The 15,834-nt window shown below is 37.7% G+C and overlaps 1 protein-coding gene across 1 annotated transcript; it reads right to left on the reverse strand.

Annotated features, from left to right (window-relative positions):
* Nucleotides 1–5,937: 5,937 nt before the first annotated feature.
* TDRD15 (tudor domain containing 15) lies at nucleotides 5,938–11,718 on the reverse strand. The gene has a single exon (XM_053711194.1). The coding sequence runs from the start codon at nucleotides 11,716–11,718 to the stop codon at nucleotides 5,938–5,940; it is 5,781 nt and encodes a 1,926-aa protein (XP_053567169.1).
* Between the last annotated feature and the right edge of the window lie 4,116 nt (nucleotides 11,719–15,834).

Raw genomic sequence — 15,834 nt, forward strand, 5'->3', positions numbered from 1 at the left:
CGCTCAAAGGCGTCCTCCTACCTGCGTACTGCTTTGATCAAACAAAGTCAGCCGATTTCTGACTAGATCCCTACAAGATTAACTAAATAAACAATCCATACATATAGCAATTCACAAACAACACACGCTAAGAGTGTAAATAAGCATAGCTCTCAGATTCGGAATTCACATATGTTGTCTATGTAGGATATTGTGCATATCATCTGATGATATAAATGTATTCAAGTGAGTTAACAGGGACATAACACGTCAAAACGCCAAAGCGTTAATATACAGACCGGTATGGCAACAAAATCCCCAGGGCAGTGTAGATTACAAAATGCCCGCTGGAAATTAGCTATGTGCGGAGAGTTAGGACTTGCTGTGTACCAAGCCCCGCCCACCGACGCGTTTCCGTCACTGCAACGTGTAATTTTAAAACCAATTATCTATCTTTACCTTAGTGTATAATTCTACACTTGGCTTAAATGCCACAAATCCCCTCACTTTCCCTAACCTTACTCTATTATTACAAGTGATTCAATTCACATCCACGAATTTGGGAACTGGGTGGTATTCAGTTAGGTAGCAATGGCCGGCTATCTATCTTCCACTATAGATTTTGATCAATGGAAACAAGAAGCAGAGAGAGTCTTCACTCTAAATGTTGGGAATATATGCCCACAAGCAACCAATATTGAAGAAGCTTTTAAAAGCATTGCCAAAATAATGAAGAAACAAGTAAAATCATTCTGGGAAGTTTTTAGCCTAGAAAGTTATGTCAAAAATAAACTAATCCCGAGAGGACTCAGGATTCAGCTAGCACCCTCTTTTCACATATCAGACGAAAACTTTGTATTAAGATGGCAAGAAATTCTCACACAATGTTCTCTAGACCTAATGAAGTTAACATTAGAGTATGAAAGAAAACAATATGAACATCTAACTAAGTTAATAGATGAAGCAAAGATACAAACAAATAAATTTACCACTCAAAGACTTTGAGACATTAGATGTGAAATTGAAATTTCATATAGATAAACTAAAGGAAGAACTTAGTGAAGCCAAAAACAGAAAACTACAAAGAGATTGATCTGATCACCAGAAGGGTAATATTTACAAGTCAAATCAAAAACGTAGGAATTTCAGACACATACAAGACACAAGAGGTAGTAACAAAAACACTACTCCTGATAATTCCACTACTGATTCTGAACCTTCAGATGAAGAAGTTAGTCAGCCACCAGTAGCAAGTACAGCCATAATCGAACCTTCTATAACAAGGATTTTTTTAGAGAAGGACTTGTTCCCTCCAAAGAGATCAATAAGAACAAGACAACAAAACAAATCAAAACCCCCAAACAGAAATAAATAAGGAACATCTACAAATTATTAATCTGACATACACAACTCTAGCGAGTGAACACCATACATTATTATCTAAAGGATCAACGTTCATACCTACCCCTCATTTTGATACATTTAATTGGATAAAGGATACACACCTCTTTGCCAGAAAGTTAGCTCTACACAAGTTTCACAAAATGACCAATACAAACTCACTTAATGATATGGGTATTGAACAAGAGGACCATGAAATGGTTAATTTAATGCTAACACTTCTGAATGAAAATGATGATACGTCAAATACAAGGAAAGAGAGTGCAGCAAAACCTAAAAGCAAATTTATGCCATCCATCTCAAAATACCCTGTAATAAATAAGTTTGTTTCCTTAGTTACAACAGAAATAGAGGGCCTGAATCCAAAAAGCAAAATTAAGAAAAATCTTAGCTACAAAGAACGTAGTGCTCTAAAAGAATTGAAATCTAACAAGGAAATTACTATTAAAAACGCTGACAAGGGTGGGAATATGGTTATTATGAACAATACACAGTATGAACAAATGTGTATGGATATTCTAGAGAATGTGGAGAATTATAGAGTCTTATCAAAAGATCCAACAGAAACTTTCGGTAAAGAATTGAAATCTCTGTTAGATAGAGGCCTACAAGAGAGAGTGATAACAAAAGCAGAATACCTGTTTATGTACAACACTGTACCCAGAATTGCAACCTTCTATAGCCTACCTAAAGTTCACAAAAATATGGAGAAACCACCCGGTAGACCCATTGTATCGGGTAATGGGTGTATTACAGAGAATGCCAGCATATTTTTAGATAAAAAATTGAGACACTTTGTACATACCCTGACATCATATGTACAAGATACAAAAGATGTACTACAATGTTTAGCTGACATCAGAGTTGATGAGAACACCCTACTAGCCAGTATTGATGTTGAGAGTTTATACTCCAACATTTCTCACAACTTAGGCTTAGAAGCTGTTGCATTTTTTCAAAGAACAATCAACCCCAAAGGAAGTGAGGAAGACGATTTCATAATTGATCTTCTAGATTATGTATTGAAACATAATTATTTTCTGTTTAATCACAAAACATACCTGCAGAAAAGGGGCACAGCAATGGGCACATGCTGTGTCCCAACCTATGCAAATATATTTCTGGGGTGGATAGAACATAAAAGTATCCTGAACCAAGACACAAATCCTTATATGAAATTTATGGATCTGTACATTAGATACATAGACGATGTTCTGATTCTATGGACTGGCACACAAAAGGACTTTAGTAACTTCATGCAGTGGCTTAATAACAATACAGATGGTATGAAATATACCTCAACAATTGATCCTACCCAAGTAGCCTTTCTGGATTTAGAAATTAGAAAAGAGATGAACGGTACTTTTAATACCAAACTATACAGAAAAGAGACATCCACGAATAGCCTCTTACAATGGGAGAGATTTCACCCAAAAAAACAAAAATTGGGCATACCATATGGGCAATATTTGAGAGCCAGACGTAATTGCAGCACTGAATTAGACTTTGAAAGAGAAGCTGGGGAACTGAGGAAGAGATTCAAAGAAAGGGGATACCCAGGGAGATGCTTAAAAAGGGCATATCAAAGAGCAAAAGCTCTGGATAGAGTGTCACTTTTGGAAAATCAAAAAACCATAAAAGACAAAGAAGTGAACGAGTTACAGCCTATAAGAGTAATAGGCACTTTTGATGATAAAAATCTAAGCATCAGAAACATCTTTCAAAGACACTGGCATGTACTACATGAAGACGAAGAACTAAGAGAAGTAATCACTGCCAAGCCTTTGATAACCTATAGAAGATCAAAGAATCTCAAAGATATCTTAATAGACAGCCACTACTCTAAGGATCAACCTAGAACTTGGCTCAGAGAGACCAAAGGCTTTCACAAATGTGGTAGATGCCAAGCATGCAAAAACATGACCCTGACTAAAATCTTTGAACATCCCCTAACAAAAAAACAATATGAAATCAAAGACTTTCTAAATTGTAGATCAAAAAGAGTTATCTACGTGGCAATATGTGGGTGCCCAAGAATCTATGTAGGTGAAACCTCAAGAGAGCTACGGACTAGAGTCCTGGAACATATGGGCGATATAAAATGGAACAGGAATGTACCGGTGGCACAACATATGAACAATGTACACCAGGGACACAAATATGATATTTTCTTTTTTGCAATGGAGCAACTAAAAATAAAAGGTAGACCAGGTGACATTAATAAATTGCTATTACAGAAAGAATGCAGATGGATTCATGAATTACAATCTGTAGCCCCAAGAGGACTGAATGAGGCAACATCATACAAATGCTTTCTATGAGATTGGGAGTTCACTACATGTAGTCTTACTTTTTGTGTTGACTGGGCAGGGTAATAGTGCTCATATAAAGCCTTTTCATATGATTTATGTTAAAGAGTTTTCATATTTGGAGCATAAAACTATAAGAGATACATATATAATGAAACAGGGCTGTATACGCAACTCAGGAATAAACATAAAGATCTCTTAAACACATAGTTAGATCATACTACCCTTTAGCCTTGGAACTCGCTGTTGACCATTCTGTATATATTCAATGATACGGGCATCACTGTTATAAACTATGAAATAGGGAATCCAATCCCTAAGCCTCACTCACTGGGTGGGTGATTAAGATCAAGAATTTTGCGTTGAAAGAATGTTTAGATCTGCAGTATAACTTCACTGATGTGATACAATGTTGTGTATCCCTAATACCCTTCAGTTATGCAGACCAGCAGTAAACATTGTCAGAGTATTATACCAACTGCCTTTGTTACTCCTAATAAGCAATAATATGGATAATGTAAACACATATAGATATTAAGTATGTAAACTCCTTCCTGACCTTATATACATATATGTGTGCATGTATTTACTAATCATCATTATGAATTCACACCCTTTCTTACAAGTCCAATTTGGTACCACTGCTAATATATATTTTAAATTTCTGTAAGATATGTGATCACCAGCTACCATTTGTCGGATATGTTGTGACCTAGATAATTGGGCTATATTATCCGAAATAATAAAACATGAAAAACCCTCTATGAGACATGCCTTTGCAAAAACGGCACAGATTGCGAAGTAATCACCAGTTGGTTAAGCGCAATAATGAATGTTGACAAATAGCTCCATTGCAGATGAAGATTAACATTAAATTTTGGCAATGCATTTATAAATAATGAGACGTAAACAAACAGGATTAGTCGCAATGCTTATGATAGGCCAGGCGGTATCTACACATCCGCAACATTGAAACCAGTAACAAATACGTTACCATGACAACCTAGACAGCATATAGAGCGTAATCTAACGCTGGGCCAGCCCTATGCCCTGACGAAGTCAAGTTGCAGTGACGGAAACGCGTCGGCGGGCGGGGCTTGGTACACAGCGAGTCCTAACTCTCCACACATAGCTAATTTCCAGCGGGCATTTTGTAATCTACACTGCCCTGGGGATTTTGTTGCCATACCTTACGGATTCCCCTAACAGGGGTCTGTATATTAATGCTTTGGCGTTTTGACGTGTTATGTCCCTGTTAACTCACTTGAATACATTTATATCATCAGATGATATGCACAATATCCTACATAGACAACATATGTGAATTCCGAATCTGAGAGCTATGCTTATTTACACTCTTAGCGTGTGTTGTTTGTGAATTGCTATATGTATGGATTGTTTATTTAGTTAATCTTGTAGGGATCTAGTCAGAAATCGGCTGACTTTGTTTGATCAAAGCAGTACGCAGGTAGGAGGACGCCTTTGAGCGCATAGCCTAAGTGTGTAATCAGTGTGAATACTGGTATATGAATATATGAATGTGAATCTGAGTACCTGCTGACTTAATCAGTGTGAATACTGGTATATCAATACATGAATGTTTATCTGAGCACTTCTGACTTTAGTATCCCTAACCTATTTAGATTGGACTCAAGCTTACCAGGCCTCTAGCCCTAATTTTAATCTATGAGATGCTACATACCTAAGGCTATATATCATTAGAATCTTGGAAGTGACTTATCCCATTACTCTATTTAGCCGTATGTATCTCTCTTCCCTTTTTAATAATGGGTGGATGCAAGGTAAATAGTTATTATTAATAAGTCTGGAAGTAAATATACCCATTCTCTTATACTATTTACACCATCCCACTCATGGTAATGTCTTTTTGCATAAATGTTTAATAAAGTGTAATTTTAAAACCAATTATCTATCTTTACCTTAGTGTATAATTCTACACTTGGCTTAAATGCCACAAATCCCCTCACTTTCCCTAACCTTACTCTATAAAAAGGTACCCCAGAGCACAGAATATAAGCTCTAAAAATAAGTGTGTAGACAAGATAAATGAAAATACCAAAATGACAAAAAAAAAAAGAAGTGTAGGGGTTCCAGGAAATATTGAACAAGGAAATGAAGACAAATAGCAACAAAAGAACAACTGGGAAATAGTCACGCAAGCCATTACATTTTCATGATAATTAAAGATGATGCAATACTTACTATGTAAATATTCTTCCACAAAGTATTATAGAGACATTCCATTGTTTAGAAGCTGTGAATACGTAGCCTGCTGCAAGTCTGATTTATGGAGCATCTTCTTATTCACACACAAGCTGTAGGCATCCAAACTTTTATTAAGTAAAAGGGTGTGCTCCGATTTCTCTTGACTGTGGACCTTATGAGAATTTGTTTCTCCATTTGTAAGGAGCTTCACATTATCAAAAGCCATTTCAGTAGTGATTCCTTCTGTAATTGCTTCCTTTGATGCTTTATCTGAAGATACTGCAAATCCCTTGCTAATTAATCTTTGTGCTAGACCATCTTTACCAAATACTTTAACTTCCAATTGATTTTTGGAATTATATTTTATAACTTGAAATGTCAAACCATGGTTTTGTATACAACATATGAAAAAGTCAGTTGCTTCCTTTGACCATTGAACTCCGCTGCTGGGAATCACTCCATGTAATGTGCATGGATAGGTTAGAGTTGGTAAAAATACAAGGTCTTTTGGAATAATTTTAAGTCTGTTCGTTTCGGTAGAAGAAATGGTCTTTAACACACCATAATCCAGAAGAATAAGCAAAACTGTGTCATTTGTAATTTTTACAATTCTAGATCTACACCACTCTTCGTCAATAAAGCACTTTGTAAGGCAAATACAACCAGGCTTTATGAACTCATCAGGTAGAGGTAACAGATCATCATTAACTCCGTCTAATAAAGATAGCAAGTTGTTCATTGTATCTATAGAGTCATCTAACTGAAGGAAGAAATCCGAAGGGTCATAAGCTGCAGTTACAAAACCACTGTACATTTCTAGACTTTGGAGAGAAGCAACGTTAATAGAATATTTGTGAAATGACAAATTATCTTCTTTGTTACCATTTTCAATTACACAATTGTTGAAAGCTTGCTCCATTCCTAAATCACAGTATTCCATAAGCAGTGAGTCTTTTATTAAAATCTCTACTTTCCAGCTCTTGCATGATGTCATAAAATGAAGAATCAGAATTTTTACTTCTTTGTGCATAAGGGAATTTAGTACTTTTTTAAACAATGCCTCGCCAATTTTTTCTAACCAGACCCATTTACAGGAAATTGTTTGTTTGGGAATGCACATTAGATCACCAACAATTTTTTTAGCATTGTGCATACTTAATATTTCACGTGCTCCACAGTCTATAAATAGAACCAACATTTTTAACTTATTTTGAAAGATTTCTTCAACAAAAGCCCGGAGCCAGGTTTTCCTCTTCTCGGATTTTGCTAAACAGATCATTCCCTTTGTAATATTGGTAGGTGTAAGTCTATTATCAACCTTCTTAACAGCAATACCAATCAGCCGCCTTAAACTATTTGAGGCCACATAATTTCCTGCCAAAGTAACAAAGAACTCTCCAGATTCAGAGAAATAGATATTTTTTACTTTTACTAACTGACCAGGTTGCAGTTTTTGACTACGGATTTGATTTACGGGTTTGGTTGCAACAGGCAAATTTGCATTCTCAAATTTTTTAACACAACTAAATGAACAGTTTTCTTTTTTATCTAATTTTCTACTTACAGGATGCTGGATATGATATTCTGCTTTTTTGTGTGTGGACTTTCTAAGTCTTTGATTAAGTTCACCTGCAATAGATTCCCCTTTACATGTCAGACTGACTCCCCAGAGACTGCCTTGCATGCTCAAAAATTCACAGCAAATTGGTTTCCCACTAACCTTTTCCAAAAAATAAGATATCATATCTTTATTAATTTCACTTTCAATTTGCAAAGTCTCAACACCACTAAGAAAGACCCATATACATAATCTTGGAATAGACAGAAATGTATCTGGAAGAATAAACATGTTTTTGGCCTTAACGTTAGCACAATTACCATAATCAATAAATTCTACCTCATAAGAGTTGTCTTTTAAAATGGTTTTAACCTTGGCCCTATACAAAGCCATGTCATCTTCATACTGAGCTACAACTAAATCCCCTTTGTTGAAATGGTTTCTAGCAAAAGTCTCAAATAAAGATGGTCCTTTATTTAGCTCCTCTGCAAGTTGCATAATCTTTTCCTCATTCTCCACAAGCTGGATGTAAAAACTAGAAGGGTCATTAACATGAGAAACATATACAATGCGATTGGAACCTGCTGCAATAAATGCTTTGGGAAGGTCTTGGTATTTTTTGCATGTTCTGCTTGTATCCAAGTTACATTTACCATTAATCTGAACACACTTCTGTGTGTGTTGATTAACATTTTTCTGCAACTGAGGTTTAGGAACTAGCTTTGATATTTGAAAAGATATTTTTTTTCTTTCACCAAGAGGTGGCAGCATTTCTTTTGGATTTACTGATGGAACTGTATTAGTCTGATTTTCTTCATGTTTAGATAGCTGTGTTTCATCTGCAAGTTCAATAGCTGGATTTGTTTTTTCAATATCCGTCATGTTTGTTTTCAGCACATGTTTCGGATTTTCTGAATTAAATGGTATGCCAAGAAGTTCCTTAATTTTTTTATTTACGTTGATATTTCCATTACATAGTTCCAAGCCTAGTTGCCCATAGCAATCAATATCTGTTACAGTAGCATTTAACGGGATACCGATACAATTTTCCTCAAACCATTTCTTCACTTCTGCAGTCATAACAGCCTCTTTAATTTCAGGAAGGTAACACTGTACAGCTTGCATTGGCTCAAACCAAATATCCGTGGCTCCTTCTGGAATAGGGAGTAATTCATGGTCAGATACCATTTGACTGTTACCAAAATCTACAAAAAAGGCTAAAAAAAAGGATGATGATTCTACAGGACATGCCAGTGCTCTGTAAAAGTTACCATCCTCAAAATACTTCACAATACACATCCTTTGCTTCCTTGCACCATTTTGAAATTTTGATTGTTTGCCAACTTCAGCAACTCTTTTCATTAATGCTTCAACAGTTTTTGCATTTTTGACAAGCTGACAATAAAATTTCCCAATGTTATAGATATAGGTAACAAACACCTGCTCTTGATCTCCAATCTTAATGTCAAAATTAGAGTAAAAATATGTATGCAGTTTAACAGATGGTATGGAACAATGTGAGAAGACAGCGTACCCTTTATGAACAAGAAACTGGCAAGCATCCTGGAATGACTTTTCCAAAGATACAGCATTACAAAGATCTGTAGACATACTAAATAGTGCATGGATTGTACATTTTATCTTTCCAGTTGCAGAAGAATTAACAAATTTTTTAAAATCCTGACAAGCATCAGAAGTCCATTTAGAATTAGAGTTGCAAGGGGCAATACAGTTGCTCAAGCTACAGCGAAATGCTTGACCTTCCAGCTTAAGAAAACATGGTAGAATTTCTCTAAGGTCTGAAAATGAAACTTTTATAGAGTTCCCATAGTCAACGAAAATCACTTCTGCTTCCTTTGTGGACACTTTGCGAATGACACATGCCCTGTAATACTGTCCATAATATAAGTCCTTTGCAATGCAAGCTTCCTGACCATGTTTATATTCATTTTTGCATGTGGAATAGTAGCTTTGGATTTCTTCCATCAAATCTTTTAACTCAGAAGCTTTGCTAAGTAGTTGGCACCAAAAGTCCACTGGTGAGTTCACAGAAGAGCATATAACATCCATGGATGTTCCTGGCTTAAACACATACTCTTTATACTGAAGACGAGGTAAATTTGAATTTGCACTATGAAGAGTCTGAGGAGACTGTGTAGTTTTGCTTCTACAAGGAGCAAGAGGTTTTGAAACACAAATGGGAGAATCTGAACTTGTATATCTTGGCTTTCTCTCTTTTAGTTTCTTACAACTTTTTTGCAACTGAAAGCTATTTTCTGAATCTGAAAAACTGGCATTGAGATCGATGTCCCAGTATTCTGCATGACCAGCTTGCACCATTAGTGTTACAATATTTGAATTTTCTGAATTTTCTGAATGGCGTATATCAACAATATATGTATATTTATTTTTCGCAAGAACATGGCAAAGAAGAGCTTTTCCAGAAGTTATTTGTTTAAAAAAATCATTTGCACTCTTCACCCATACATCTTCAGGAGGACATGCATGAGCTAATCTGCAGCACATAGCCAGCGCAGGCAAAGTACTGAATTGTGGTAGTAACATTTTAACACCATAGGATGAAACAGTTTCTGTATTTCCAAAGTCAAAAAAATACACAGAAATATCGAAATCATGAACTTCCGTAATAACTGCTCTGTAATAATGCATGTCTTTTTCATATAGAGCACAACAAAGTTCCCCCGGTTTTGGATTTTCCATTAACCTTTCAGTAGGTTTGCAGGGATTATATATTGCTGCAATTTCCTCCATCATGTCAACAAATTCCTTCTGATATTCATCAGTTCTAATCCAGAAGTTGGATGGATTCAAAGCATACTCAATGTAAGCTACATGAACTGAATCTATTTCCATTTTTACAGTTTTGAAGGAAACCATCTCTTTGCCTGCAAGTGATGAACTTATGGACTCTATTTTATTATTTTTGTGTTCAGCCACTGGACGCTCACAAATGTTTGTATATGCAATTGATGAGAACACTGGAACCTGCTCATTTGTCAAATGACATTCAGTACTAAGCTCATAAGCCTGACTGTACAGTTGTACGTAAAAGAGATGCTCCTCTCTACAAAAGGTGTCTATATGAGAGATAATTATCTGTCCCAAAAGACCATGTTTAAGTAGTGATAACTGAGTGTTTCTAACCCCCTCTATATTGTTATTCATGGCAGACAATGAACATGGGATTGCCATCATTGGTAGAGATAGAAAGTCTGATTTTAACTTGTGTATATACGATGAAGACACAGTTTCGCTATTACCAAAATCAATGAAAAAAACTTTAATTTCATCACCAGAAATAATCTTTTGAATTACCCCTCTGTGCCACAACCCATCTCTTCGTTTTGCTGCACAAAGCACTCCAAAATTATCCAAAGCAGAGTTGTTGTCTCCATTAAGGGTCTCGTAATATGAGCACATAGCGGTAATCAAATTACTTAATTCTTTTTCCCATGAAAAAATGCGACAGTAAAAACGTTTTTCACTTAGTGCAGATGATATTTTTACTTTTTGTGTTGTGCCAATAGACACATGTGGCTTAAGATGATCCAATACTTTTTGAAACTGGGGAAGATTATCCTCTGCACACAAAGAAACATTGATAGGCAATATTTTCTTAGGCAGCAAGTCTGAAATTTGTTTGCAATGGTAACTAGTTGGAGATTGCTGTAAGATCTCTATTAAAAAACAAAAGGAATCTGTATCAACATATTTTGCCAAATTTAATGAAACAACTTCATTTATAATCTTTGGTATCTCCAAAAGAACTGTGTGACGTGGTAAGAATGTTTGAACATGTCCTTTAACTTGTAGGCCAACCAATGAAGAGAAATAATTTACTGCTTTTGAACTCCATGTCTCTCCAACAGGAAGTACATTTGAGAAAACTCCTTTAACAATTTTTGGTGGAAGTGTAAACAATTCACCGAAAGCAGCAGCAACTTGAATGGAATCAACTTTTATAGTATCTCCATTATCTATTAAGGAAACTTCATATTTTTCATTTATTTTGTTCACAACGTTTCCTCGATGCCATGTACCAAACTCTCTGTCTTGGACCAGGCAAAATTCTCCAATGTTAACACTCACATGTTCTTTACAAACAAGTTGTATTTCATTTTGCAATATATGGTAGTCAAATTCACATTCAGAGCAGTATTTTCCTTGGAAATTCACTAGAATGTCACGTGGATGGCAATTAATTTGGGAAATCTTCAAATCCATGTTCAACACATGTTTTGTGGTTGAATATACAGATTCCATTTAATCTAAAAACAAAAAATTGACAAAGTTATAAATTAAGATAGCAGCAGTTTTTTTTTTTAATGTAACTAAAACACCTTAAATTCATAAATTATTTTATGGTTTACTGTAAAAAATTAATTTGTTATTAAATTCTGTCTAACCAAATCTCATTCAAGAATATAACAGAAAGGACGTTATGGGGTTTATATTCTTGCTTACTAAAAACCTTAAAATAAAACTCAACTACCCACTTCCCATATACTTAATCCTCTGAAAATAAATTTTTAACCGACTGCTTAGAAAAAAAAAAATCTGGAAAGAAAGGTGTTGTCCATGCATTAACTAATAGGGGAAAAAACTGTTTCATATTAATAAAAGGAAATTTTTGCTTACCTGATAAATCTATTTCTTTTACGATATGACGAGTCCACGGATTTCATCCTTACTTGTGGGATTTATCCTCCTGCTAACAGGAAGTGGCAAAGAGCACCACAGCAGAGCTGTATATATAGCTCCTCCCTTCCCTCCCAATCCAGTCATTCGACAGAAGTTAGGAAGAGAAAGGAAAAGCTAAAGGTGCAGAGGTCACTGAAGTTTAATAAAAATAAATATAAACCTGTCTTAAAAATAACAGGGTGGGCCGTGGACTCGTCATATCGTAAAAGAAATAAATTGATCAGGTAAGCATACATTTCCTTTTCTTTTACAAATATATGACGAGTCCACGGATTTCATCCTTACTTGTGGGATACTAATACCAAAGCTATAGGACACGAATGAAAGGGAGGGACAAGACAGGAACCTAAACGGAAGGCACCACTGCTTGAAGAACCTTTCTCCCAAAAACAGCTTTAGAAGAAGCAAAAGTATCAAATTTGGAAAAAATATGAAGAGACGACCAAGTTGCAGCCTTGCAAATCTGTTCAACAGAAGCATCATTTTTAAATGCCCATGAGGAAGCCACAGCCCTAGTAGAATGAGCCGTAATTCTTTCATGAGGCTGCTGACCAGCAGTCTCCTAAGCCAGACGGATGATACTCTTCAGCCAAAAAGAAAGAGAGGTAGCCATAGCTTTCTGACCCCTACGCTGTCCAGAATAAACAATGAATAATATAGATGATTGACGGAAATCTTTAGTCGCCTGCAAGTAAAGCTTCAAGGCACGGACCACGTCCAGGTTATGCAACTTACGCTCCTTCTTAGAAGAAATAGCAACCAAAAACAAAACTTTCCAAGATAACAACTTAATATCTATGGAATGCATGGGTTCAAACGGAACCCCTTTAAGAACATTAAGAACTAAATTCAAACTCCAGGGTGGAGCAATTGGTCTAAACACAGGCTTGATTCTGGTCAAAGCCTGGCAAAAAGACTGAACGTCTGGAACATCTGCCAAACGCTTGAGTAGTAAAATCGACAAATAAGAAATGTGTCCCTTTAAGGAACTTGCTGATAACCACTTCTCCAATCCTTCTTGGAGAAAAGATATCCTGGGAATCCTAACTCTACTCCATGAGTAGCCCTTGGATTCGCACCAATAAAGATATTTACAACATATCTTATGGTAGATCTTTCTAGTAACAGGCTTACGTGCCTGAATCAAAGTATCAATGACCGAGTCAGAGAACCCCCACTTAGATAAAATTAAGCGTTCAATCTCCAAGCAGTCAGTTGCAGAGAAACTAGATTTGGGTGCTGGAAAGGTCCCTGAATGAGAAAGTCCTGCCTCAATGGAAGCTTCCACGGCGGCAGAGAAGACATGTCCACTAGATCGGCATACCAAGTCCTGCGAGGCCACGCAGGCGCGATTAGAATTACTGAAGCCCTCTCCTGTTTGATCCGAACAATCACCCGGGTCAGGAGAGCAAACAGTGGAAACACATAAGCTAGGTTGAACAACCAAGGCACTGCCAAGGCATCTATCAGTTCGGCCTGAGGATCCCTTGACCTGGATCCGTATCTTGGGAGTTTGGCATTCTGATGAGATGCCATCAGATCCAACTCCGGTCCGCCCCATCTGAGGATCAGAGAGGCAAAGACCTCCGGATGGAGTTCCCATTCCCCCGGATGAAACGTCTGTCTGCTTAAAAAGTCCACTTCCCAGTTGTCCACTCCGGGGATGTAAATTGCTGACAGACAACAAGAGTGGGCCTCCGCCCACCGAATTATCTTGGATACCTCTGTCATCGCTAAGGAACTCCTTGTTCCTCCCTGATGATTGATGTAAGCCACAGTCGTGATGTTGTCCGACTGAAAGCGAATGAACTTGGCCGAAGCCAACTGAGGCCATGCCTGAAGCGCATTGAATATTGCTCTCAATTCCAGAACATTGATTGGAAGAAGTGACTCTGACTGAGTCCACACACCCTGAGCCTTCAGGGAATTCCAGACTGCACCCCAACCTAGAAGGCTGGCGTCCGTTGTTACTATCACTCACGAGGGTCTGCAGAAGCACGTCCCTTGGGAAAGATGATCCTGAGACAACCACCAAAGAAGAGAGTCTCTTGTCTCCTGATCCAGATTTATCTGAGGAGATAAATTTGTATAATCCCCATTCCACTGTCCGAGCATGCTCAGATGTAGCAGTCTGAGATGGAAACGAGCAAACGTAATGATGTCCATTGCCGCCACCATCAATCCAATTACCTCCATGCACTGGGCCACTGATGGCCGAGGATTGGACTGAAGGGCTCGGCATGTATTCAGAATCTTTAACCTTCTGACCTCTGTCAAGAAAATTTTCATGGATATGGAATCTATTAGAGTTCCAAGGAAGGGAACCTTGGTCTGTGGAATTAATGAACTCTTTTCTAGATTCACCTTCCAGAAAGGACAGGACCATGTCTGTGTGAGACTTTGCCAAATGACAAGACGATGCCTGGATCAGAATATCGTCGAGATAAGGCACCACTGCAATACCCCGCGGCCTGAGAACCGCCAGAAGGGACCCTAGAACCTTCGTGAAGATCCGGGGTGCTGTGGCCAACCCGAAGGGAAGAGCCATGAACTGAAAATGTTTGTCCAGGAAGGCAAACCTTAGGAACTTATGATGATCCTTGTGGATAGGAATATGAAGGTATGCATTCTTCAGGTCCACGGTATTCATATATCGACCCTCCTGGATCAATGGCAGAATTGTGCGAATAGTCTCTATTTTGAAGGATGGGACTCTGAGAAACTTGTTTAGACTCTTTAGATCTAAAATGGGTCGAAACGTGCCCTCCTTTTTGGGAACCACAAAAAGATTTGAGTTAAAACCCCTGGAACAGGACGAATTACTCCCATAGTAGAGAGGTCTTTTACACAACGTAAGAACGCCTCTCTTTGTCTGGTCTGCAAACAATCGTGAAAGAAGAAACCTCCCCCTTGGGAGAGAACTTTTGAATGCCAGCTGATACCCTTGGGACACTATTTTCCAGTGTCCAAGGATCCTGAACATCTCTTACCCAAACCTGGGCAAAGAGAGAAAGTCTGCCCCCTACTAGATCCGGTCCTGGATCGGGGGCAGCCCCTTCATGCTGTTTTGGTAGCAGCAGTGGGCTTCTTGGGTTGTTTACCCTTGTTCCATGCCTGGTTGGGTCTCCAGATGGGCTTGGCCTGAGCAAAATTCCCTTCCTGCTTGGCGGAAGAAGAGGGGGCTCCTTTAAAGTTCAGAAAGGAACGAAAATTATTCTGTTTACCCCTCAGTTTAGCAGCTCTATCCTGAGGTAGGAGATGACCCTTACCTCCCGTAATGTCAGAAATGATCTCTTTCAAGTGAGGCCCGAATAGGGTTTTCCATTTGAAAGGGATAGCCAAAAGCTTAGACTTAGATGACACATCAGCAGACCAAGATTTTAACCATAACGCTCTACGCGCTAAAATGGCAAATCCAGCATTCTTAGCCGCCATCTTGGCAATCTGAAAGGAGGCATCTGTAATAAAAGAATTAGCCAGCTTAAGAGCCTTAATTCTGTCTAAAATATCCTCCAAAGGAGTCCCCGTCTTAAGAGACTCTTCTAAAGCATCAAACCAGAAGGCCGCCGGAGTAGTAACTGGTACAATGCAGGTCGTTGGTTGTAAAAGGAAACCCTGATGAATAAACAATTTCTTTAG

Source organism: Bombina bombina, chromosome 4, assembly GCF_027579735.1.
Source record: "Bombina bombina isolate aBomBom1 chromosome 4, aBomBom1.pri, whole genome shotgun sequence".
Lineage (NCBI taxonomy): Eukaryota > Metazoa > Chordata > Amphibia > Anura > Bombinatoridae > Bombina > Bombina bombina.

What these genes read in the sequence shown, in the direction of transcription:
- TDRD15 (XM_053711194.1), bottom strand. Translation starts at nt 11,718, where the DNA reads ATGGATTTGAAGATTTCCCAAATTAATTGCCATCCACGTGACATTCTA.